Source organism: Vombatus ursinus, unplaced genomic scaffold (genome assembly GCF_900497805.2).
Source record: "Vombatus ursinus unplaced genomic scaffold, bare-nosed wombat genome assembly UNPS02014812.1, whole genome shotgun sequence".
Lineage (NCBI taxonomy): Eukaryota > Metazoa > Chordata > Mammalia > Diprotodontia > Vombatidae > Vombatus > Vombatus ursinus.
The window spans coordinates 34,456,204-34,480,203 of record NW_020954590.1 but is presented as its reverse complement, the minus strand read 5'-3'; the positions used below and the strand labels follow the sequence as shown (position 1 = coordinate 34,480,203).

Sequence of the window (24,000 nt, the reverse complement as noted above, 5' to 3'; positions counted from 1 at the left end):
AAGTATTTTACTTCCTCTTTTGTTAATCTGGGCAATTTATATTTTTGTAAATATATATCCATTTCACTAAGATTGTCAAATTTGTTGGCATATAGTTGGGCAAAATAATTCCTAATTGTTGTTTTAATTTCCTCTTCCTTGGTTGTAGTTTCACCCTTTTCATTCTTGATACTAGTAATTTGGTTTTCTTCTTTCTTTTTTTTAATTAGATTAACCAAAGGTTTATCTATTTTATTGGCTTTTTCATCAAACCAGCTCTTAGTTTTATTTATTAGTTCAATAGTTTTCTTAATTTCAATTTTATTAATTTTTCCTTTGGTTTTCAATATTTCTAATTTGGTGTTTAATTGAGGATTTTTAATTTGTTATTTTTCTAGTTTTTTTAGTTGTATGCCCAATTCATTGATCTCCTCTTTTTCTATGTTATGTATGTAAGCATTTAGAGATATAAAACTTTCCCTAAGAACTGCTTTTGCTGCATCCCATAAGTTTTGGTATGCTGTCTCATTATTGTCATTCTCTTGAATGAAATTATTGATTGTTTCTATGATTTGTTGTTTGACGCAATCATTTTTTAGGATTAGATTATTTAGTTTCCAATTATTTTTAAGTATTTTCCATGGGCCTTTATTACATATAATTTTTATTGCATCATGATCTGAAAAGGATGCATTTAATATTTTTGCCTTTGTGCATTGGATTGTGAGGTTTTTATGCCCTAGGACATGGTCAATTTTTGTGTATTTGCCATGTGCCTCTGAGAAAAAAGTATATTCCTTTCTATCCCCATTCAGTTTTCTCCACAGGTCTATCATACCTAACTTTTCTAATGTTCTATTCACCTCCTTAACTTCTTTCTTGTTAATTTTGTGGTTAGATTTACCTAATTCAGAGAGGGGGAGGTTGAAGTCCCCCACTAGTATAGTTTTGCTGTCCATTTCTTCCTGTAACTCCCTGAACTTCTCCTTTAAGATTCTGGATGCTATACCATTTGGTGCATATATGTTTAATAATGATATTACTTCATTGTCTATGGTGCCTTTTAGCAGGATGTAGTTTCCTTCCTTATCTCTTTTGATAAGATCTATTTTTGCTTTTGCTTTGTCTGAGATCAGGATTGCTACCCCTGCTTTTTTTACTTCAGCTGAAGCATAATATATTTTGCTCCAGCCTTTTACCTTTACCCTATATGTGTCACTCTTTTTCCAATGTGTTTCCTGTAAAGAACATATTGTAGGATTATGGTTTTTAATCCAATCTGCTATACATTTCTGTTTTATGGGAGAGTTCACTCCATTCATATTTACAGTTATGATTACTATCTGTGTCTTTTTCTCCATCCTTTTTTCCCCCCTGTTTATGCTTTTCTTTTTCCTTTCTCCTTTCCCTCCCTCACTAGTGTTTTGCTTTTGACCAGCGCCTCCTTGGGTCCCACCTCCCTTCTATTATCCCTTTCCCTTTTCTTTCCCTTTACCCTTACTGCTTCTTCCCTCCCCTCTATCCCCCCTCCCTTTTCTTTCCCCTTTCCCCTCCTACTACCTATATTGCAAGTTAGATTTCTATACCTAACTGATTATGTTATTCCCTTCTTGAGCCAAATCTGATGAGAGTAAGGTTCAAACAATGCTCATCCCCCTTCCCTTCTTTACCTCTGCTCTAATAGGTTTTTGTGTCTTTTCCTGTAATGTAATTCACTCTTGTCTGCCTCTTCCTTTCTCAGTACATTTTCTTAGCTCAGACTAATCCACTTATTTGGATCCATTTATCCCACTTGATTAAATTTTTTTTTTATCATTACATCGAAGTCAACTTATATCCACCCGCTTTATGTATACTCCTTTAACATGGTATAATAACAATACAGTTCTCAAGAGTTGCAAGTGCCATCTTCCCTTGTAGGGATGTAAACATTTTGCCCTTATTAACAACATATTGTATCTTTCTGTCCCATTTACCTTTTTATGTCTCTCTTGAATCTTGTACCTGAAGATCAAATTTTTTGTTGAGCTCTGGTCTTTTTATCAGGAACGTTTGTAAGTCCCCTATTTCATTGAATATCCATCTCCTTCCCTGAAAAATCAAGCTCATTTTCACTGTGTAGTTAATCCTTGGCTGCATTCCAAGCTCCTTTGCCTTACGGAATATCATGTTCCATGCCCTACGGTCTTTTAATGTAGAGGCTGCAAGGTCCTGTGTAATCCTGACTGTGGTTCCATGATATTTAAATTGTTTCTTTCTGGCTGCTTGTAGTAATTTCTCTTTAATCTGGTAATTTTGGAATTTAGCTATTATATTCCTTGGCGTTTTCAATTTGGGATCTCTTTCAGGCGGGGAGCGGTGGATTCTTTCTATTATTTTACTGTCAGGTTCTAGGACTTCAGGGCAGTTTTCCTTTATGATTTCCTGAAGGATATTGTCCAGGCTCTTTTCTTCATCATGATTTTCATGTAGGCATATAATTTTTAAATTGTCTCTCCTGGATTGATTTTCCAGGTCAGCTGTTTTACGCATGAGGTATTTTACGTTTTCATCTATTTTTTCATTTTTTTTGTTTCTGTTTGACTGATTTTTGCTCTCTCATAGAGTCATTAGTTTCCACTTGTTCAATTCTAATTTTTAACATATTGTTATTTTCTGTTAGATTTTGTACTTTCTTCTCCAATTGGTCAATTGTATTTTTAAGGGATTTATTTTCTTCATTGTACTTTTTTTCCAATTGGCCAATTGTGTGTTTTAGGGACTTGTTTTCTTCAGTGTACTTTTTTTCCAATTGGCCAATTGTACTTTTAAAGGACTCCTCTACCTCTCTCATTTGACTTCTAAAATCCTTCTTGAGTTCTTCCAAGAAGGCTTTTTGGGCTTCAGACCAGTTCATATTCCATTTTGATGTTACAGATGTGGGTTGGATGACAGTGTTGTCCTCTTCAGAATTTCTGTCTTGATCTTCACTCTTCTCATAATATGAAGCTATCGTACGTTTCTTTTTACTCATGGTGTTTCTTTATTCCCTGGCCTTTATAGACATTAAGCTCTCCTACTGGGGAGCAGAGGGCACTGACCCAAGCTTCTTGTGTTGGGAGCCTAGATCTTGGTCACTGGCTTTGTGTGCTGGGGCCTCTTATGTTGGCAATTGGAGGCTGTAGGGTTCCAGCAGCTTATCTGGTGTTGGGCTGGAATCAGCAAGGCTGGGACTTTCAGGTAAATCTAGGTTGCCTGCTTTTCCTTTCCTTTAGCTTTGTTTAGCTCCTTTTAGATAAGTTCTGCCAGGTGTTTATCTGCCTGGGGCCCCTTGCAGTGCTGCCTCCCTTATTTCTGTTGAGGCACTGGGAGACTTCGTTGCTGTAGAATGCTGAGGCACCTGGTGGTTTTCTGAGCTGGTTTCCACCAGTTACCCCACCCTCACTGAGGCCCTCGGAGGTACAGCTTTTGGTGTTTGCCTGCTCGACCACCTGGGCTTTGGGATCTCCTCCAGGTTGGCAGTTGGAGGCTATAGGGTTCTGACAGCTTGCTTACCTGGTGTTGGGCTGAAATCAACAAGGCTGGAACTTTTTGGCACCTCTGGGTTGCTTTCTTCAGCTCCTTTCAGACGAATGGTGCCAGGTGCTTATCCGCCTGGGGCCCTTTGTAGTGCTGCTTCCCTTATTTTTGCTGAGGAACTGGGAGACCAGTTTGCTGTAGAATACTGAGGCACCAGAATCTCCTCCTGGTGTGCTAAAGTGGGTCTTTCCACTAGCTGGCTGGGCCACTCCTGTTTCGTACTGCTCCCCTTCCCCCAGGGTAAGAGGGGCCTTTCCCGTTGATCCCTCTAGCTACCTGGGCTACCGCACTGTTGCACCCTGTCTTTCTTCTGGTTCAGCTGTTCCAGGGTTTTTTCTGGGGTGATATTTCCCGGGTTTTCAGAGGTTGATAGGGGAGGGTGAGAGCGACTACCTTTTTACTCCGCCATCTTGGCTCCCGGAAGCGGCTCATCCTAAATGCTAAAATTTTCAATGTGAACATTTACACTTTGGAAATCCAAATGCGACAAATGGGGACTTCATTGTTTTATTGATAGTCTAGACTTAAAAAAGTGGTGGATAAAATGGTCATAATGTGGGTTAAACTTAAAAGTGTGTTGTGCAAATTTTTTTTTCCTGAGAGTCTATTGTTAAAGTTTACCAGCATGCCTCTGCGGAATAGCCATGCAGGGAGCACCCAACTTTGTCAATGCTTAGGCGCCTCAGTCCATATACTACATTAAGACACAGAGTGCAGACAGAACCTGTTAAGTGTTAAATGTAAAGAAAGGTGAGCACAATATGGGGTAGAGTAGTCAGGGAAGGTTTAGATGCCTCACATACTGGGCTGGCACTGGGGTGAGCTGCATGTCAGACAGAAAGGACAGAACTTTTATGATATGATCCTCTATGACTTAATCTTCAAAGAACTTATGATCTGATTAGTGAAACCAAATGTACAGAAAACAAAATTTAGAGTACAACCATGACTTAAGAGGTTGGCTAGTCTAACCCTCTCTTCTTTAGAAAGAGGAAATTAAGCTCCAGAAAAAGTCACTTAACAATAGTTGTTTAGCTAATTAGTGACAAAGCGAGGTCTCCTGAATTTCACTGCAAAGGTACTTTTATAAGAAGGAAAACAACAACAACAACAAAACAATTAGAGGATGATGGTAGCTGTTGTTTGTCCTTCGTTCTTGAAGAGGACCATGCCATGAGGAAGGTGATGCCACGACATGCAAGTGAATCGGTTTTGGGTGAGGGAGGGCTGTGCAGTCACCAGCCTCACTTTCTCCTCCGGAGCCATCAGGGTCCAGTGGGGAGACATAGGTCAGGATGACTGGAGATGGTCCCACGCTTGAAAACACCTGGAGGGCTCTCCCTTCTTTTTTTAATTCTTCCCCCTCCAGCTCGTAGCCGGATCCAGGCACTAAGCGCGGGCAGCAGCGCCACCTGCAGTTCTCTCGGAGAATGTCAGTCCCGCTGGGGGCAGATGTCTGAAGCTGTTCAGATCTGGGCAGATCCGGCGGTTTTGTTCCTGCGCTCTCAGATACGCTTTCAAGTAAAGGGCGCCCCCTGCCGGGAAGCATGAGGAGGTCTCCATGACTTGGGCTCCGTAGAGTCTCCTAGACCTACCGGATGTCCTAGCGGAGGGGCGGGGCTGAGCGTGGCGGAAACTCCCCTGAGGGCGGGGCTGGGGCGGCAGTTCTCCTGGGGGCGGGGCCTCTCCGGTGCGTTCAGCCGGGGAGTTGCGCGTGCGCCGCGTACGTACCCGGTTGGTGGAGCTGCTCGTGCGCTGCTGCGTTCCTCGGTGTGGCCCCCGGGATACGACTTGCGGGTCAGTAAGGGGCTGATGGTACGGCTGGGAGCGGGGTTGAGCTTGGACAGCTGAGTGCACTTGTGCTTCGGGAACCCCTTGCCATGAGCCAGGTCTCGGGAGCTGGGGGGAGCCCAGGTGGCCACCACAGATGAACCATTTTACCCAGAGAGGAACTGAGGCTCCTGTCCAGCCTTCCTGCTCCTAGAAAGGGCCAGGCCGGCAAATTCCCCAAAATTGTTGCAGCAAGCATTCCTACCACCCTTTACGCGTAGCTTTTTGGGGGGCCAAGGCACTGAGGGTGACCGAGTCTTCCACCCCCCCTCCCCCCCCCCCGCAAGGGACCGCACAGAGGGATTTCAGCCGTCCGCTGGGGGCGCCCGCAGGCTTACACCGTGTTTGCTGGTGGGGCGACCTCTAACCCTTGTGATGTCATCAGTGCAGGAGTTGCCTAGGCAACTTTTCCAAATAAACTGGAGGTTTTCCTGCTTATCCTGTGGTCATAGTGAATTTGGGGGCCTTTGTTGATGTTAATTCTCCGTGTTAAATATAGTCCCACTGAGTTCAAAGTAAGGATGGAGTTGCTTTCAGCCTTGTTTCAAGGAGGCACTTATTCGTATAAATTGAACCATGTGGGGTAAACATGTGGGTTCTAGGTTTTTGGATTTCTTAGAATTCCAGTGTGGCAAGGAACCCTTTCTGATCCCATTAGCCCGGTCCCCTCTTACAGATGAAGAGCTTGAGGACTGCCAAGGTTGTAATTTATCCCAACAGCAAGCAACCAGAATAGGACAGAACCTCTTGTGTTTTTTTTATTTCTAATTCAATTTTCTTTCCAGTACACAAACCCAGAAGCTTGGTGAATTCTAGGTCCCTGTCGGTTTTCCCAGATTTGTAATCTATATAAAAACCTATACTTGAAGCTTCTGCAACATGTTTTGGGTGGCTTTTGTACTACTTTGGATGAACATGAAGATAGTTATTTTTGCCTGGATGTTTGCAGGATGACGACTCCATATGGGAAAGAAAGAAAATGGAGTTTGTCACATTTAAATATTAACTCAATGCCTTTATTTTTTTCAGGAATTGCCACTTTGTTCAACTGACTGAGGTAACCATTGAATTCCATCAAACGCAGAAAGTGGAGCATTAAGACTATCTTGTTTTTGGATGATCAGCAAACGACCACCAACCAGATAGGTACTTTTCAAACTTCAGTTTTTTCCTGGGGTAAAATGGGAATCGTCCAATAATAAGTTTCTCATAAAAACTGCCAGTAAAACATTTTATTAAGGGCTTACTATGTGTCAAGTACTGAGCTCAATGCTGAAGATACAAAGAAAGGCAAAAGAGAGTCCCTGCCCTGAAAGAGCTCACATTCTGAGGGAGACAAACATGGAAGTGATAAGTGGTTATATACATGTAAGATAACATAAAAGTGTAAACTGGGGATTATCTTACAGTGAATGAAAAGTCAATGGGAAGTCTCAATAGTACATACAATGAAGAGGTAGTATGAGACTAAGAAATTCTATTACAATGCCTTTTTGTTTTTACATCACATTTCTGGAAATAATAGCCCTTTCCAAGGATTCAGTCTCCCTCACTTCAAACAAAACAATTATGAAATGACCTTGTTTCATGAATTCTACCTTAGTGTGGTACCCCAACCTCCTTACTGAGTTAGACATACTTGGGGAAAAGATGGAGTGGTCCATAGCATCAGCTAAAGCAGATAAGGCAAGAATCCAAACATTTCCTTTCTAGTATTAGGTAGTGAATTGCCTTTTTGGAATGTTATACCAAGAGGTGTCTTTTAAATATATGTTCTAAAAACAACTTTAAGAAATGATCAGAAGTAGATTACTTCTATCAGTTTGTACTTGGCACTCCAAACATATAAATTGATTTTCAGTTTTAAACTGAATAGCTTAGAATTCTTTGTGTTTTCTTAGGCAATGGGGAAGAACAAAGGGAAAGGGCAGAAGATCAAGAATGTCTTTCATATTGCCAGCAAGAATTTGAAAGCCAAAAATAAAGCAAAACCAGTCACCACAAATCTTAAGAAGGTGAGTCTTAAAGAAGTAAATATAATTTTGTTTACAATCCTTTTTTCATTAAGCACAGGACAGGTGTGAGAGTTGTTTTTTTTTTTTTTTTTTAAATCAAGTCATGTTTCTTAAACCACTAGGAATTTCTCAGTCTTAAGCACAAAAACCTCCCCAAAACAAAAAAACAAAACTAGGTAAATAAAATCAGCGGACACATTGTGTCTTAACAGCACATAGCACTCCATATCCATACTCTCCTCTCTCCAATAAAAGGAGGAAGGTTTGTTTAAAAAAAAAATCTTTTCCAGACCAAGATCATTCCTTATAACTTAACTGCATTGTTTTGTCTTATTGTTGTAGTCCAGGGGTGGGGGACCTCTAGGCTGCAGGTTCCCCGCCCGTTAACAGTCATTGTGCTCATTTTTCCAATTACTTTCTTCACTCTGTGTTGGCTCACATAAATCTTTTTTCTTAACATTAATTAATGCCATTGTTTGCTTAGTCCTTCCCCAGTAGATGGAAATTCACTTTTACATTTATTTGCTATAATATTGACATTACGTACTACCTTGAATATTTAGTTACATGAGACCTTTCTGTTTTTGACCTTCTTGAAGTAGTCTTTTAGATGGGATGAAGAGGTTAATATTCTACAAACTTAACTGTTATATTGTTAAGCAAATTCTTTTAATGTATAAACCAAAAGTCTTTTGAAGTAGATAAAATAGGTAGCTTTAGTTTCTAATGTAATTTTTGCAGATAAACACCTTTCTTTCTAATCCTAATTGGTCCTATTTACTACTGAATTCTTTTAATGAACCTTTCCCTTCCCCATGAACTTTTATTATTTAGAAGGCAGTTAGTAATATTTATTAAGTGTCAACTATGTGCTAGGCATTATGTTAAGCTTAGCTGGGAATACAAAAAAAAGTTTTAAAAGTCACTGCTCTTAAGGAGTTTACTATCAAAATTTTTTTTTAGCAACTAAATCATGTGAAGTTAACCAATCTTAGCAGCTGTAGGGAAGTTTTGAATCCAGCTAGCCCTATTATATGAGTATTGTGTGAAACTCATTGCTTTATACTTCAAATGAACTCAACTACTTTATGCAGTTTTTTCTTTGAAAGAAAGAAATTTCATTGATGATGTAAAAGATGTGCTATCACTTCTTAGTAACAGCTAACTTATAATAAAAGGACCAGAATTTAAAGAATACTTTAAAGGACCAAGTTCTATTACCTGTAACTGCATTTTTTTTTTTTATCCCTAAGGCAAAGAAAATAGGGATAGGATGAAAACTTAGTAAAAATTACAATAAAATTTTTGCATCAATTCATAGTCTGTTCCTTCTAATGTTAAGTAAATCAAACCAGCACACTAGCCATGTTTTTTTTTTCCTTGTAACATCCTTTAATGCAGGAAATGTGCCAAATTATTACTAAAAACAGTAATTAGGGTAGGAAGAAATGGAATTCGTTTTAAAGAGGAAAAGCCTATTTAAAGAGGAAAAGCCAGCTCTGTATTTTCAAACCAGAGAATCAAATGACCAATTAATTCCTCCACATACACAGGTTGCTTTCATTTAAAATATACAGACATTAACAAAAGAAATAAAAATAAGTGGGGGAAAAAAAAACAAAACTAAACTAAAAGTAAAAAAAAAAATGCAGACATGAGTTCATTGTTTTAATGTTAGTTGTTTAATGTTTAATTGTTATTTAATTGTTTTAACCACCTTTGTTGGTGTAAACTTTTAGGTAAAGTGCTAATATACTTCAGATTTGGGTTTGGGTATTAAATCTTACTTTCTTTTCTTTAAAAGATAAACATTGTGAATGAAAAAGCTAGAACTGTAAATGCAGCATTCATAGATATCCAAAAAGAGCTTGCACACTTCTCAAAAAGGCTGTCACTTGAACCATTGCCAAAGCACCTGGTAAGTTTGATAACATTAATTTCCATTGTGCATCAGAAATTTGATTAAATTCCAAGCATTTTTCATTCTACATTCTCTCCTATTTTTCATTTACAAAGTATAATTTAAACAGACTTTGGTACTTAATCATTTATCATATTTTAAATGTATGATTGATCAAAGGATATTTGGTTCTAAACATTTGTACTTTTAAAGTAATGTCTAGTAAAAAACTAAATTAGATGAGTAAGAAATATGTACAAAAGTTAATGATTTGTCTGATATTAATATAACTTTTTTTTCCTCCTAGATTTCTCAGTGCTCTGAAGGTGAAACAATTAGTGTGGATGATGCTACAAGATTAATGGCTCAGTTGTAATATGTATTGAAGCATTTGGATTCTAAAAAATGGACAACAAAACTGGCGTTTGTACAATTTTATTTTTAAAAAATTCTTGTTAATGTACAGGCATTGGCACGTTTAAATGCAAACTACAGAGAGCTTTCCTAAAATCTAGGAAAGTGGAATGTCAAGAAGTCAACAAAACGTGAAAAACTTAAAGTGCTAAAACAGAAGGCACTTCACAAAATTTGTTCACTGAAACAATTCATGTGTCAGTTTATATCCTTCATTTTGCAAATGGCAGTGAAAAACTAATTAGACTAGAAGGACATAAAGAAAAATATGGACAGCTGGTGGCAGTATTGGTATAAAATTATAGTTTAAGTGATAAGAGACCTAGGTCCCACATAAGGGAAAAATAAGAGGTCTTGGGATGATGATGATAATGATAATAATGATATGATAACCACTCCCCTTCCCTCCCCAACAATAATTTTATAACTGTAATTTTGTTCTGGGAAAAAAACCAGCCAAACCAAAAAACTTGCAAAGTCACTTTTTGCCCTGAAGAGATCAAAGCCCTTTTGTTCTTTCGGGTACAGTTTTGTGAAGTAAATAATTAAACAAAAGGAAAAATACTCCCAGAGCAAACTAAAAAAGTTGTTACATTCATTATTTTAAATACTTAGGTTATGAAGAACTCATCTAGGATGTTATATAGTTAGAGGTAGATAACAGGCCAAATAGTTCTCGTGGAATCTAATAATTTAGTATCTGTACATCAAAGAGATCACACACTCCTTCGTTTTCATCCAGGTTAAAGTTGTAGTCATCAGCAGGGGTAGGAGAGAGCCGTAATAGGGGAAACACTGTAAGAGAATACATTCAGATTTAAGGGGAACAAGAATTTCAGGATAAGTGAGGGCAAAATATGAATACATCATAAATGATACAGTGAAATGAAGAAGCATATTTGGCACCAAGTCTAGTTCACGCTTAAACAATATGTTGAAGTTTATATAAAGCATTTTCCCCTCATACTATGGCATGTCATAAAATCTGTCAGTCCTGTTTACTCTTTGTGTTGAGAAGGATGCATTGATTAGGTATCAGTAAGTGAAGGTGTTGCAAACTTAAGTCCTTGCTATGAAACGGGAGGTTTGCATTTCAGTTATTTTTATTTCATGGGCATGAAATTATTTTTAAAAGCAGTGCCTCCTGCTTCCTACCACCTTCCCCCAGTTGACTCCGATGTGAACTTGCACTTATGGGATTGTTCTTTTATGACTTTAAACAAATGTTTTACTAAACCAGACATCTTGAGTGATCCACTAGTTCATATTGGTATCAGTTACTATCCTGGGATTTGCACCACCCACTCCTAGGTAGGTATTAAATAGGAGCTCAAGTGTCTAGGTAGCAGTGTGACTATAGCTGAAAAGGACAACTGTTGAACTGGTTGTCCCAAAGTCTTAAAGCCTTGACTATGATTTCACTGCTCTATGGATGGGTAACAGAGAGGTATTAGTATGAAATGTATCCACACATCCATAAAGGCAGCATGGTACATGGAAAGTGTTTTGCATCTAAAGTTAAGAAAACCCAAGGTCAAATTCCAACTCTACCACCCATGTGACCTTGGTTGGGCAAGTCAATCTCTGGGTCTCAGTTTCTTCATTTGTAATATGAGTTTATACTAGAGGGCCTCGAAAGTCCCTTCTGAGCTCTAAATTTATGATCCTATGAAGTTTGCCACCCTTTAAGTCCTGAAAAAAAAATTAGAATGAGCAGAAACCATCTGTAAACACTACTATAAATCACATAGAATACAACACAAAAACTGCCTTTAACTTTTGTCCCAGGATTTTAATCATCCAGAATGGGGCTCTGAATAAAGGAAAAATAAATGTTTTACTGAATAATCAGATGGCTACACTAACAATATCAAAGGGCAAGCGTGTTTCACTTCGTTAAGGAGGGAAAAAAATTAATATAGGAAGTAAAGCGATATAATAGTATTTTATAGAGGCAGTGTAACCCAGTGAATAGAAAACTAGTCTTTGGAGTCAGGAGGAGGTGGGTTGGCTCTTGCCTCTGGCAGTGCTGGCTGTGTGACTGTACAAGTCACTTTAACGTCCAGGTCTTAAACCACTAAGAATGTAAGTTGCAGAAAAGGTAATCTGCATTAACAAAGGGGGTTCCCTGATCTAGGAAAAGTTACCATCACAGGTTCAGTCCCTGCCTTACATCTGCATAGTGATTTGCAATTTTGAAGTACTTTATTCTGCAACAAAGGGCAGCTGAATATTAGAATTATTTAAACTTGGAAAAATCTTAGGATGTTCTCTTCCCTACCTTCTAGTGGGGCATTTTATTGCTTAACAGGGAAATGAAAGTAGAGAAAACTCAGATTTGGCAATGTGTCTCTAGAGCAAGCTTTGGAAGGAATTATTGACCCATGTGTTTCAGATTACCTGTTAATGTCATTGACTCATGCTACTGCTATTCTCCATACCTCCTGCTCTTTAGGGCGGAAACAAGGTTACACACAGGGCCAACAAATGAGAGTTTGGTCAGCAAATGTGAGAAATGTTCCCTGATAACTGCCATATCCAAAAAATATATATAGAATTAAAGTCATCACATGCTTATGACTTTAGGAGCAATTAAATATTAATGCAACATTTTCATGAATAGTCACAGCAAGTTAAACATTAAGGGTTAATAATTCACAGAAGTTTTGGAATTGTTCACTTCTATAGATTTATTTGAAGATAGTAATGATTTTAGGCTACTTACCATCTGAAGACATTAATTCATCAATGATATCACCACTAATAGAGCCTGTCAAAAAAAAAGCATATGATGATTTTTTTTGTTATATTTCAAATTAATTTGTTGCATTTCACTTAGTATCCAATGACCGTGAAAGATGGCTATTGATAAGTAAATGAGAGGTAGCCAAATCAGCAACTCCATTATTATGCAAGGTTCAAATACTAGAACTTTTGAGTTAACTGACTCTTGCTTTAAGAAAATTCCACTTGAGCTGGGAATGTTGTTGCATTCCTGCAGTCCATGCTACTAGGGAGACTGAGGCTAGGTGGATCACTAGAGCTTGGAAGCTCTAAGCTGTTGTACTGATATGATGTCGTGATACCCAAGTTGTGGGGGTCAGGGTAGGGAAACTAGGCTGCCCAAGTAGAAGCAAACCAGACCAGGTTGGAAACAGCAGGTCAAAGCCAAGCCCAAAAGTGATTACTGACTTCTAGCCTAGGTGAGATAGGCCCAGACTCAAGAGAAAAAAAAATTAAAGAAAACTTTTAAACAATGCAAGAATGTTTTATTATGTATGGTGTTAAGTTGTGGATATTCCATTCCCCAAAATTCACTTGAATTTTGCTTCCTAGTTTTATAACATATTTCAAAGGAAAACCTTTGCCAGAGATAACTAAATTTCTGTATAACTCTTTGCTGATAAATCACCAGATAAGTGGGAGAAATCCTGTTTTGGGAAATCAACCGTTTGAGGATGACTGAGATCAGGGTTCTAGATGAAATGGACCTGAAACATACATACTAATTACTGGCTAACATACTAGTAGGTGAATATTTCATTAAGTAACACTAAAGCAAAATAAAAGGCACTAGAGAGTTGAAACATGCATTAAAAGTAGTAACAGTCAAGTTATATCCCTCACTTTATACATTTTAACACAGGTGACTATGAGGTATATTTCAATGATGCAAAATCTTCTTCCCACTGACATCCATGACATCTCCATGGAAGAAAACTCAGAAGACTAAACTGAATAAGAAGTAAAGGATTATAAACTATTGGCTAGTTCCGCTTTTGGAGATACGTAGATAAACCTAATTTTGTTTAAAATCTAACTTATTGTACTTCCCCGACTTGTTAGGCCTTCTCACCTTCAGACAGTAAAGACAATTTTGCCCCCATCCCTGGGAATCTTGCTAACATACTTCTAGAACTTTGTTAAGCCTAGCCAAATGGGGTAGGAACCACATCTGCTAAAGTTAACCTACAATATCATACTAAAGCAAATAATGTAGCTAGTCTGAAAATTTGAGTAGGTAACAAGTTTACCTGTAATGGGGCAGATTTGTATTGAAGAAAGTAAAGATACCCAGAAGAAAAATCAAAGTAGAATACTAATTCTCATAGGAATCCAAATTTAGAGCTGGAAGACAGATTAGGTGCTTGTCCAAGATTACACAGGTAGTAAGTATCAGAGGTTTGGAGCCCTGGTCCTTCAACTCTTAAGTCCACTGTTTTTTCCATCATACCAGTTAGCTAAGGAGCAAAATAGTATTATGTTAGATAGAAGGATGGACAGCTCTGTAGATTTTTTCTTCTGAATGAAAAAAAAGGGGGTGGGGGGAATATTACTCAGTAGTGCTCTAAACTTGAAGTTCATTTTTTATTCCCATATAGTAACTAGAACAGTGATAATAGTGATTGGAAAGTTGATGGTCTGGAATTTGTTTCCAGTTCTATTACCATCTCCTTGGGGAAACCTGGAAGCAAAGCACAGCTTCTTTTAGGACAAGTAGCTACAGTTCTGCAGGTAGGATATCTGGTTGGCAATGCAAACTGTATAAAGGCCTAGGGAATAAGGAAAGGAGTGCTCTGAAAACTAGAAGCTGCAAGGCTGTTTTTAGAGATAAACCAAGAAAGATGCTATTTTTCCCCCTAAGAATTGGGATTTGATTTGAGTAGGTAAGAGGGGAAGAGAACATAGCAGAATACACACTTCCATCTACTTTACAAAGGGACTTTTGTACTCATCCAAAGCACCAAATTCTCATTAATAACAGCAGTGAACCTTAGGGAATTCAGTATTTTTTGAGTATTCAAGCCACAGTGTTCAAATAGTGGCATTTTCTATTCCAAAATAATATAGTGATGATTCAGTTATTCATGAACTAATTAGATCTGGTTTATGGATTTCCACCATCTTTTTTCCTTTTCTCCTTCATTTCCTTGTCTGCCAACAACAGTAGTAGTATTCCTTACACAACAGTATCCCTTCATTGCTCATAACCACTCCCACTAGTGGGTAGCTGGGAAGTATGCAAAAATTCAAATTGCAGGCAGCAACACTTCTTAGGGGATAAAAGCTAATAAACTAAAATGACCTACATTGGTCATTTTATGAAATGGATCCCCTTTCCCATATTGTAAAATTAAAGAATTGGCTGTATCTTTCTCCTGTTTAAACATAAGGATAATGGGGAAAAAGATAACAGGACAGATTCTTATCTCCAGGCTCATCATTTTTCGCTATGTCAAATGACTTGGTTTGAGAATACAATTAACACCGAAGGGAAGCATGATAGAGCTGTACTGCTAGAAAAAAAACTAGGTTAGACAATTTTTGTTTGTCTCAAATCTGGCCAAGGTTGAGTGCACCAGACATCTATAAACCTGTCTCTAAATTAAAATCTACTAAAAGTTCCTTAAGTTGTTTGAGGTTACAAAGATTGTTTACAGGAGGTGAGGCTGAGGAAGATGCAGCAAATTCTCATGGAATTTGCCAATAAACCTTTCACCTTCCCTGAGTGGAAATGGGAGGGGTGAAATCAGATTGCTGCTGCTCAGCTTTTAAAATCAGGGATGACTTAGTCATTATCTTTGTTACAGCTCACTCCCCAGGCTACCAACTGGAGACTAAGAAGGAAGAAGCTTCCTGATAGCTCCCACATTATTTTCAAGGAAGGACTTTAAAATTTTCTAGATAAATCATTAATTTAAAACTCTCCAGCTGACTCTGATTATTTAAATTTAAAATTTATCTAGATAAATACCAGGAAGGGTTAAGGGGCTTTTTGTTTTATTTACTAAGTATGCAAAACTTTAACCATGGTGATTGGATTCCCATCCCCACTACTCTACTTGAAACTGAATTCTTAAACATACTTAATGATCTTCTAATCCTATAGCAAATCCAGGTACATGATTTTAATTACCCCCTTCTGATTTCTCAATCAGAAATTTACAATCATTTCTTAATTTAAAACTCTCCAGCTGACTCTGATCATTTCTGTCCCAAGCACAGTTCTTGGCCTCTTTTAGTTCCTTCCTCAAAGAATTAATCCAACTCATAATTTCATTTTTATTAGCTCTAATTTGAGCAAGCCCTAAATCTATCTATAGTCATGACTTTTCTCATACACATTAGACCTGTATCTTTCTGTTGGATGCCCCAACATCACCTCAAATTTAAAACATCTAAAACTGAGGAAATTACCTTTTCCGGGAAAACCGCTATTTCCTGAATTCCCTTTTCTCCATTATTCTTCCAGTCAAGTATACTTGAAACTTTGGAATCACCTTTGACTTCTCTCTCACCAACCTCTCCCTTTCCAATGTCAACCCAAACATTTCCTCTCTTGTCCCATTACTACTGGAGAAAGGTGAAGAACCCTAATAGTCCAAACCTATTTCAGGCTTTAATCAACTCAAAATTTGATGACTCCAACAATCTATCTAGTTTATCTCCAGCCTTGATATGCACTAATCCATCATATATTCTACTGCCAAAATAATCATCCTTAAACCCAGCTTTTATCATGTTCAAAAAACTTCAATGATTCTCCACGGCCTACAGAATCTTATCAAAACTCCTTAAACGAGCATTTATGGCCCTTTAGAACAAGTCCAAACAAGTTTTCCAACTTTATTTTCTATTATTTTTAAACACAAAAACTCTGCATGTGACAGACACTTAATACACACTTGTTGAATAATTCCCGGTCCAAGTTTGTCTGCATTCTGTCCTTTGAATATGTTATGGGTATTCCTGCTTCCATTTCTTTGCTTAAGCTGTTCCCCCAGCCCGGAATGCCCTACCCCCATCCACTCTCTCCCTAGCCACATTCTAAATGTCCTTCAATATTTAGCTCACAGCCCACTTCCAGGAAGCCTTCCCTGAGCAGCCCAGCCACAGTGACCTCCTCCACTTTTGAAATCATACAATATCCACAGCTTGTTCCTCCCACTAAGCAACTATTATGTATATGATTTTCCTGTTAGTTTTTCTCCATTGGTTTCACTAATTAGTCTGTAATCTCTGAGGGAAGAAACCATGACTCCTGACTTTTTTGCTCCCTTCTCAGTGTAATTCCAAAGTTTGCACGTAAGTCAGTGTCATACCCATCAAACTACCAAAAAATTATTTTATAGCGCTAGAAAAAAAATAACAAAATTAATCTGAAAGAACAAAAGGTCCAGAATATCAAGGGAATTACTGAAAAGAAATGCAAGGGCAGGTGGCCTAACCATACCAGATCTTGAATTGTACAATAAAGCAGCAATCACCAAAACTACTTGATACTGGGTAAGAAATAGATCGGTGGATTAGTGGAATAGATTAGGTACACAAGACACAGGAGTCAATGACTATAGTAATCTACTGTTTGATAAACCCAAAGGCTCCAGCTTCTGGGATAAGAACTCACTATTTGACAAAAACTGCTGAGAAAACTGGAAAGCAGTATGGCAGAAACTAGGCATAGACCAACATCATATACTGTATACCAAAATAAAGTCAAAATGGGTACACGATTTAGATATAAAGGCTGATACTGTAAGCAAACTAGGAGAGCAAGGAATAGTTTACCTATCAGATTTATGGAGAACAGAAGAATTTATGACCGAACAAGAGATAGAGAACATTATGAAACACAAAATGGATAATTTTGATTACATTAAATGGAAAAGTTTTTGCACAAAGCCAATGCAAAGATTAGGAGGGAAGCAGAAAACTGGGAAAGATTTCTTACAATCAGTATCTCATTTCTAAAACACACAGAGAACTGAGTCAAATTTCTAAGAATACAAGTCATTTCCCAATTGATAGTCAAAGGATATGGACAGGCAGTTTTCAGATGAAGAAATTAAAGCTATTGATACTCATATGTAAAAATACTTTAAATCACTACTGATTAGAGAAATGCAAATCAAAACAACCTTGAGGTACCATATCACACCTATCAGATTGGCCAAATGACAAAACAGGAAAATGATAAATGTTGGAGAAGATGTGAGAAAATTGGAACACTAATGCATTGTTGATGGAGTTGTGAACTGATCCAACCATTCTGGAGAGCAATTTGGAACTATGCCCAAAGGGCTATAAAACTGCATACGCTTTGATCCAGTAATACCCCTTCTAGGTCTATATCCCAAAGAGATCATAAAAATGGGAAAAGGATCCACATGTACAAAAATATTTATAGCAGCTCTTTTTGTGGTGGCAAAGAATTGCAAACTGAGGGGATGCCCATCAATTGGGGAATGGCTGAACAAGTTGTGGTATATGAATGTAATGGAATACTATTGTGCTATAAGAAATTATGAGCAGGCAGACTTCAGAAAAACCTGGAAAGATTTATATGGACTGATGCTGAGTGAAGTGAGCAGAACCAGGAGAACATTCTACATACAAACAGGCACATTGTGTGATGACTAACTTTGATACACTTATCTCTTCTTAGCAATGCAAGGGTCTAAGACAACTCCAAAAGACTCATGATGGAAAATGCTGTCCACATCCAGAAAAAGAACTATGGAGTCTGAATGCAGATCGAAGCATATTATTTGTGCACTTTCTCTCTTCTTTTGTTTCTTTTTCCTCATGATTTCTCCTATTGTTTCTAATTCTTCTTTATAACATGACTAATGTGAAAATAGGTTTAATATGAATGTATGTGTTAAGCCTATATCAATTTACATGCTGTCTTGGGGTGGGGCGAGGGGAGAGATGGTGAGAAAATTTGGAATTCAAAATCTTATGGAAGTGAATGTTGAAAACTAAAGATAAATAAATTTATTAAAACATAGTTTGCATGTAATAGGCATTTAATAAGCACATGGTCAGCAAATGAAATAATGAAGTAAGCAGAGAGGCAGAAGAAAGCAATTGGCTCCAAGCTCCTGAGTTGCTTATAGTTTTGGCTTTCCCAAGGGCTATGAAGTTTGGCTTCCTCATTTGAACTTTTTCTTAGAATGTTAGACATAATACATACTTAAATGCAAATATAAACATGCATTCTATAGCCAGATGTAAGTGATTGGGTACACAACTGTCTTAATTATTTGTAATCCTCTGTTGGTAGGAAGAAGCAAGTATCGACTGTATTTTTAAGTTTAGAAATCAATGAAAATTGACTGAATGCCAACTCTGTGTAGGGAAATATATTACATACTATGGAAATTCTCAAGAATGAGGGAATGGATGATATTGTTCCAGCCTTCAATGACCTATCCCCCCAAGGAAGTGTATAAACTCCAGCATCTTTGTTTATCATCCCATTAGGAAACTATTAGAAGCAACAAAATTCCCAACCAGGAAGGTCTCAAAGCATTTATCAACCATTAACACCTAAACCATGAAATCTTTAAATTATGTAGCTAATCCTTCTTTCGAAATATGGGTCACTGAATTCTGAACTAAATATTTAAGTGAATAAAAAAGTGTTCAATCCAAGACAGACAAGTAGAACACATAACTAGTGACCAGGGGTGGGGAACCTTTGGCCTCTAGGCCACATGTGACCTTCTGGATCCTTGGGTGCAGCCTTTTGACTGCGTCCAAGTTTTACAGAACAAAACCTTGTATTAAGGGGATTTATTCTGTGAAGTTTGGATTCACTCAAAGGGCCGCACTTGAAGACCTAGAGGCCACATATGGCCTTGAGGCTGCAGGTTCCCCACCCCGAGGCACTTTTAGGTTATTAAAGCATTGAAAAGTCAAAGCACATCTCTGAGGAAAGCTGCTATTTCTAAACCCAAAGGAGCTGAGTAAGAGAAATTTGTGAAACATTCAAAATAATATGAAGGACTCGAATGACTTTCTTCACTCTTTTTAAGACGGATGAAGTTCTTGATTGCTAATTGCTTTGAACTCAGATCTCAGTAGTTTTTAGTGTTTCTGAAGATTTCGTGCAATTGAGGAAAAAAGAATTGCCTTTCTATTTCTCTTTATGGAGTTTGAGAATACCAAAAAATGTAAACTTAGGAAGGGAAGAATAACCTGGGCAATAATCACCTCTCTTTCACTCTGAATTTCTACAATAGCTATGTAAATAAAGTCTAAGCTACTGTATGACTGCTTACATATAAATTTGATTTGTTCTCTACTTGGATGAAGCATATATTTCCTCCCCAAATAAACTGTAAGAACTCCTTGAAACAGCGTCTGTTTCTAATACTTATTTTGTACTTTTCACAATGCTTAGTGTAATAATAAGCATGAGAAGGTATTTAATAAAATGCTTACTGAATAAATATTTGGTATAATGCCTCCTACAGCTTAAATAATGAATTTTTACTGTTAATTGACAAGTTAAGGTAATTATCATGCTTTTTGATGCCTCTCTTCCTCCTCTTGACTTACCTTAAAAAACAACAAAACCCAAAGGCTCCAAACTTACCTGAGGGTGGGTCTGAAACTGGTGTCTGCTGGAGATGTTGCCCTCTGGTAAAAGTGTGTTGTTCAGGCAGATTCTGGGTCTCTGTATTAGGTTTCTGTGGAGTCACTGGGGAAGGGACTTGAGAAGGAGGTTGTGTGAGGTCATCAGGTGGAGGAACAGGAAAAACCACAGGCTTAGAGGAACTGGATTCTTTATTAATAAGCAGCACGTGGATAGGTCCTGAGTGACTCTTTAAATTGATCTGGTATTTCTTCTGTCCATTCTGGCCCTTTGAAGTTGAAATGATTTTGTTTAAAAATAAAATTTTTAAATTATTTATTATCTTGGAACTTGCTCTTGTAATAAAAGACAAAAGCATACCAGCAATCAGTAGAAGATTGATATTAATATTGTTTTCAGAAAGAGATGAGGTGGGGAATTAGGTGAAATATATTTAGTAACATGGCAACTTTCCCAGAAGGGATAAACACCCATTTTCACAATACCCTAACACATACAAAACACAACAAAGGTAGCAGGAATTATAACTAAGTTTAGCCAAGAAAAAAATGAATGTTACCAAGTCAGTTAAAGTTAGGGTTGTGTGCAGAACACAGTATTAAATGCTATTATAATAAAGCCTAGAGCTAAAAGGTTGCCTACAGCATTATAAAAGATTATGAGCTCTAGAATGTGGAATTCTGCCAACTGTTACATCTCCAATATGAATAATTTTAACTCTCCTGATGTATTCAGATATGCTCCTAAAACAAGACACATACTTAATCTAACCTCCCCTTTAAAGTTATCTATAGACTTCAACATTTTTTTTGATGAATTCAAACTTTATTTAAAACTATGTTTTAAGTTTAAAGTTACTAAAATCACAATGAAAAAATAAAATACACTTCATCTTCAATGAGGGCTACTTTATCACAAGTCAAACTTTTTCTCTCATTGAGACCACAAAAACAACTCATTTTCTTTCTTTTATTTTTTTTCTAATTTTCTTAAAGTTATAAATATGAAACCTTCCAATTTACGTGTGCACTATATACATTTCTATATATTTATATAAATTTTTATTTCTATATTTATCTTGAGAATTAAAAAGCTAGATATTATGACTTAATGTAGGCTAATTAAATTTGAAGAGCATACTGGATAAACAACATAATTACACTGTTACTTTTTACTAAGTTTAATCCATCTTGGAATAAATCCAAAGGAAAAATAAAATTTGCCATAAGTTAGGCATCACAGTGAATCGAATATGAGGTCTGAAGTCAGGAAAACCTGAATTTTTCCCCCCCAGAAATAGTAAACATAGCTTTCCTTCCAGGAGTTCACCTTTTTTCTCTCCTTACTTCATCCTGTACACCAACAGCTCCCTCCCCACCCTCCCTCACACACAGCCCTCAGCCTGGGTACACAGTGCAGGCCCTCAGGCTGGTCCCATGGCAGAGCCTGCCCAGCGCTCACTGCCCAGGAGTTGCTGCTGCCTGAGACAGAAGGTCCAAGGGAAGCAGGAATGGGTTCAGAGGAGAGAACCCCAATTCTTGTCACAACTGTTGCTGTACAGGGGTCAGAGAATCTCTGGGGAGACTTGGACCAGAAACAGCAGGACTCTTGAGGAGTGAGGCTCTCCATGCTTCCTGGAGCATTATGGTTGAGGTGCTAATTTTACTGTCTTTTCCAGGTCACTGTGGTTTGGGCCTGAGCCCACTTGAGTGCTCAGTTTTCTGAAGGAACTAGCCATGTGGGTCTGCAGCCTTTCACACAGGGCGAGCTCCTTAGGGAGGGACATGAGCAGATCAAGGAGTATAGCACTCTCTCCAGATGAAAGCTCAAGTCCCTTGACACTTCCAGACACATTTGACAGACAGAGATACAGACAGATATAGATATAGATACAGATAAGTGATAAACAGTCATCAGCTGTGTGACCTGGGCAAGTCACTTAATTAACCTGTCTGATTCAGGTTTTCTCATCTGTAAAATGGGGATAGTAATAGCACTTACTTCCTAAGGTTGTTGCAAGGATCAAATGAGATAATACATAAAAAGACTTAGCACAGTTTATAACACATAGTAGAAGCTATATAAATGTTAGGAATCATCATTATTATTATTGTTACTATTATTTAGGGTAAAATTACTACACAAATTTGTTATTTCTCTCCCCTTGTCCAGGATTTTAATATCTTTCATTGACTTGATTATTTTATGAACTCTTTAGTTAATTCCTTACATCATTACTCATTTCCTAATACTCACTTTTGGAAGAAAGAAACTGTATCAGTAAGTTTCTGAGTAGTCAAATGTTAAGTGACTTTTATTCACTTCCCCCAAAAATCTGATTCTCTAATTTAATAATTATGGAAACAATACAGACATGCAGATTTATGGTGTTAATCTATAACTGCTAGGTTCATGTTCTGCTAAAAAAAATTTGTCCTTTCAGAGATATTATATTGCATTCATACATACCATTTCAGGAATAGGCACCTCTAGCTGTGTACCAGAAGGTGCTTGAATTGCAAGAAGTGTATCTCCTAGGGAAAAATATAAATAGATTAAAAGAAAAATTTTAGGTCCCATTAATCATATTTATATTCATTTAATTCCAAAAAGTTGCTACATGCATTGAGGAGATCTTACTCTCTAGCAAAAATGAACAGTCGTGCTTTCCAGGAAAGGGTCAAAAATAGATACCTATTGTCCAAGTACCACCCAAGGTAAATAGAGAGACTGACCAACAGCATGCCTGCAGGGTAATAACATATTTGACTCTTGAAGATCATCTAAGCCAGATGAGGTTGGGATCTGCCTCAATGCCTCACTCATCCTCACACATGAAATCAAAAATCCCAAAGTTATTTAAAGATTATGGAGTTCCAGACTTATCTGACTACAAACAAAAAACATTTTTACAAAATGAAGACTTAATAATTAGAGAGATATTAATTACTCATGGTTTCAGTTCAGTTATTTTTCAGTTGTATTCAACTCTTTGTAACCCCTTTTGAGGCTTTCTTTTTCTTGGCAGAGATACTGGAATGGTTTGCCATTTCCTTCTCTAGCTCATTTTACAGATGAGGAAACTGAGGCAACAGGGTTAAATGACTTGCCCAGGGATCTCACAGCTAGTAAGCATCTGAGGCCAGATTTGAACTCAGGAAGATGATTCCTGATTGCAGGCCCAGCACTCTATGCACTGTGCCACCTAGCTGCTAGTCCAACCACTCATGGCTGGACTGTGCCAACAGATTATACCTAAATTAATTTACAAATTTAGTACCACATCAAATTACCAAGGAGGGTAACTTTACAGAACTAGACAGAATAACAAGAAGACTCACTTGGAGGAACAAAACATCAAGAATCTCAAGGGAAATAATAAAAAATAAAAATGAAGTGGACCTAGTAGTAGCCATCAAAACTAACTGAGAGTTGGTCAGTAGAACACATTTGACAATCAAGACTTAGAAGCAACCAAACTAGTATCATAGTAGTCAGTTAACCCATAGACACCAACTATCAGGGTAAGGACCACTTATCTGACAAAACGTCCTGGTAAAACTGGAAGTCTGGCAGAGATTAGGCCGATATCCCACATAAAATACTTCAACAAGCTCCAAATAGACATAAAAGGCCACAATGTAAATAAATTAAAAAGGAGATAATTTTCACTACTATGGTTAGGGAAACAATTCTTAATTTAACAAGGATAGAGGTGATCATAAAATATAAAATGAACAATTCTTATTAGAGTGAGAGACAACATGTCATACAGAATAGGGTATTTGATGTGAAGTTTGTAGGAGCTGTGTTTCTATCTCTCCTCAGATATTTACTAGATACGGGATCGTGGAAAAGCCACATTGCTAGTGGGTCTCAGTTTCCTCATCTGTAAAATAAGAGAGGTTGAAGTTGGGGCC

General features: G+C 37.5%; 2 protein-coding genes across 2 annotated transcripts in view; one reads left to right on the top strand and one right to left on the bottom strand.

Moving 5' to 3' along the window:
• Window positions 1-5,248: 5,248 nt before the first annotated feature.
• LOC114054047 (uncharacterized protein C8orf59 homolog) lies at window positions 5,249-9,745 on the top strand. The gene is made up of 5 exons (XM_027877109.1): window positions 5,249-5,334; window positions 6,397-6,513; window positions 7,269-7,382; window positions 9,187-9,300; window positions 9,590-9,745. The coding sequence occupies exons 3-5, from the start codon at window positions 7,272-7,274 to the stop codon at window positions 9,656-9,658; spliced, it is 294 nt and encodes a 97-aa protein (XP_027732910.1). The 5' UTR covers window positions 5,249-5,334; window positions 6,397-6,513; window positions 7,269-7,271; the 3' UTR covers window positions 9,659-9,745.
• A 245-nt stretch (window positions 9,746-9,990) lies between these two features.
• Window positions 9,991-24,000, bottom strand: part of LOC114054046 (transcription factor E2F5) — a 36,762-nt gene continuing 22,752 nt past the window's right edge. Inside the window, exons 5-8 of the mRNA XM_027877108.1 lie at window positions 22,550-22,614; window positions 20,081-20,348; window positions 12,422-12,466; window positions 9,991-10,491 (exon numbers count right to left, since the gene is read on the bottom strand). Of these exons, the coding sequence (XP_027732909.1) occupies window positions 10,382-10,491; window positions 12,422-12,466; window positions 20,081-20,348; window positions 22,550-22,614 (488 nt within the window). The 3' untranslated portion in view covers window positions 9,991-10,381. The remainder of the gene's footprint in view (window positions 10,492-12,421; window positions 12,467-20,080; window positions 20,349-22,549; window positions 22,615-24,000) is intronic.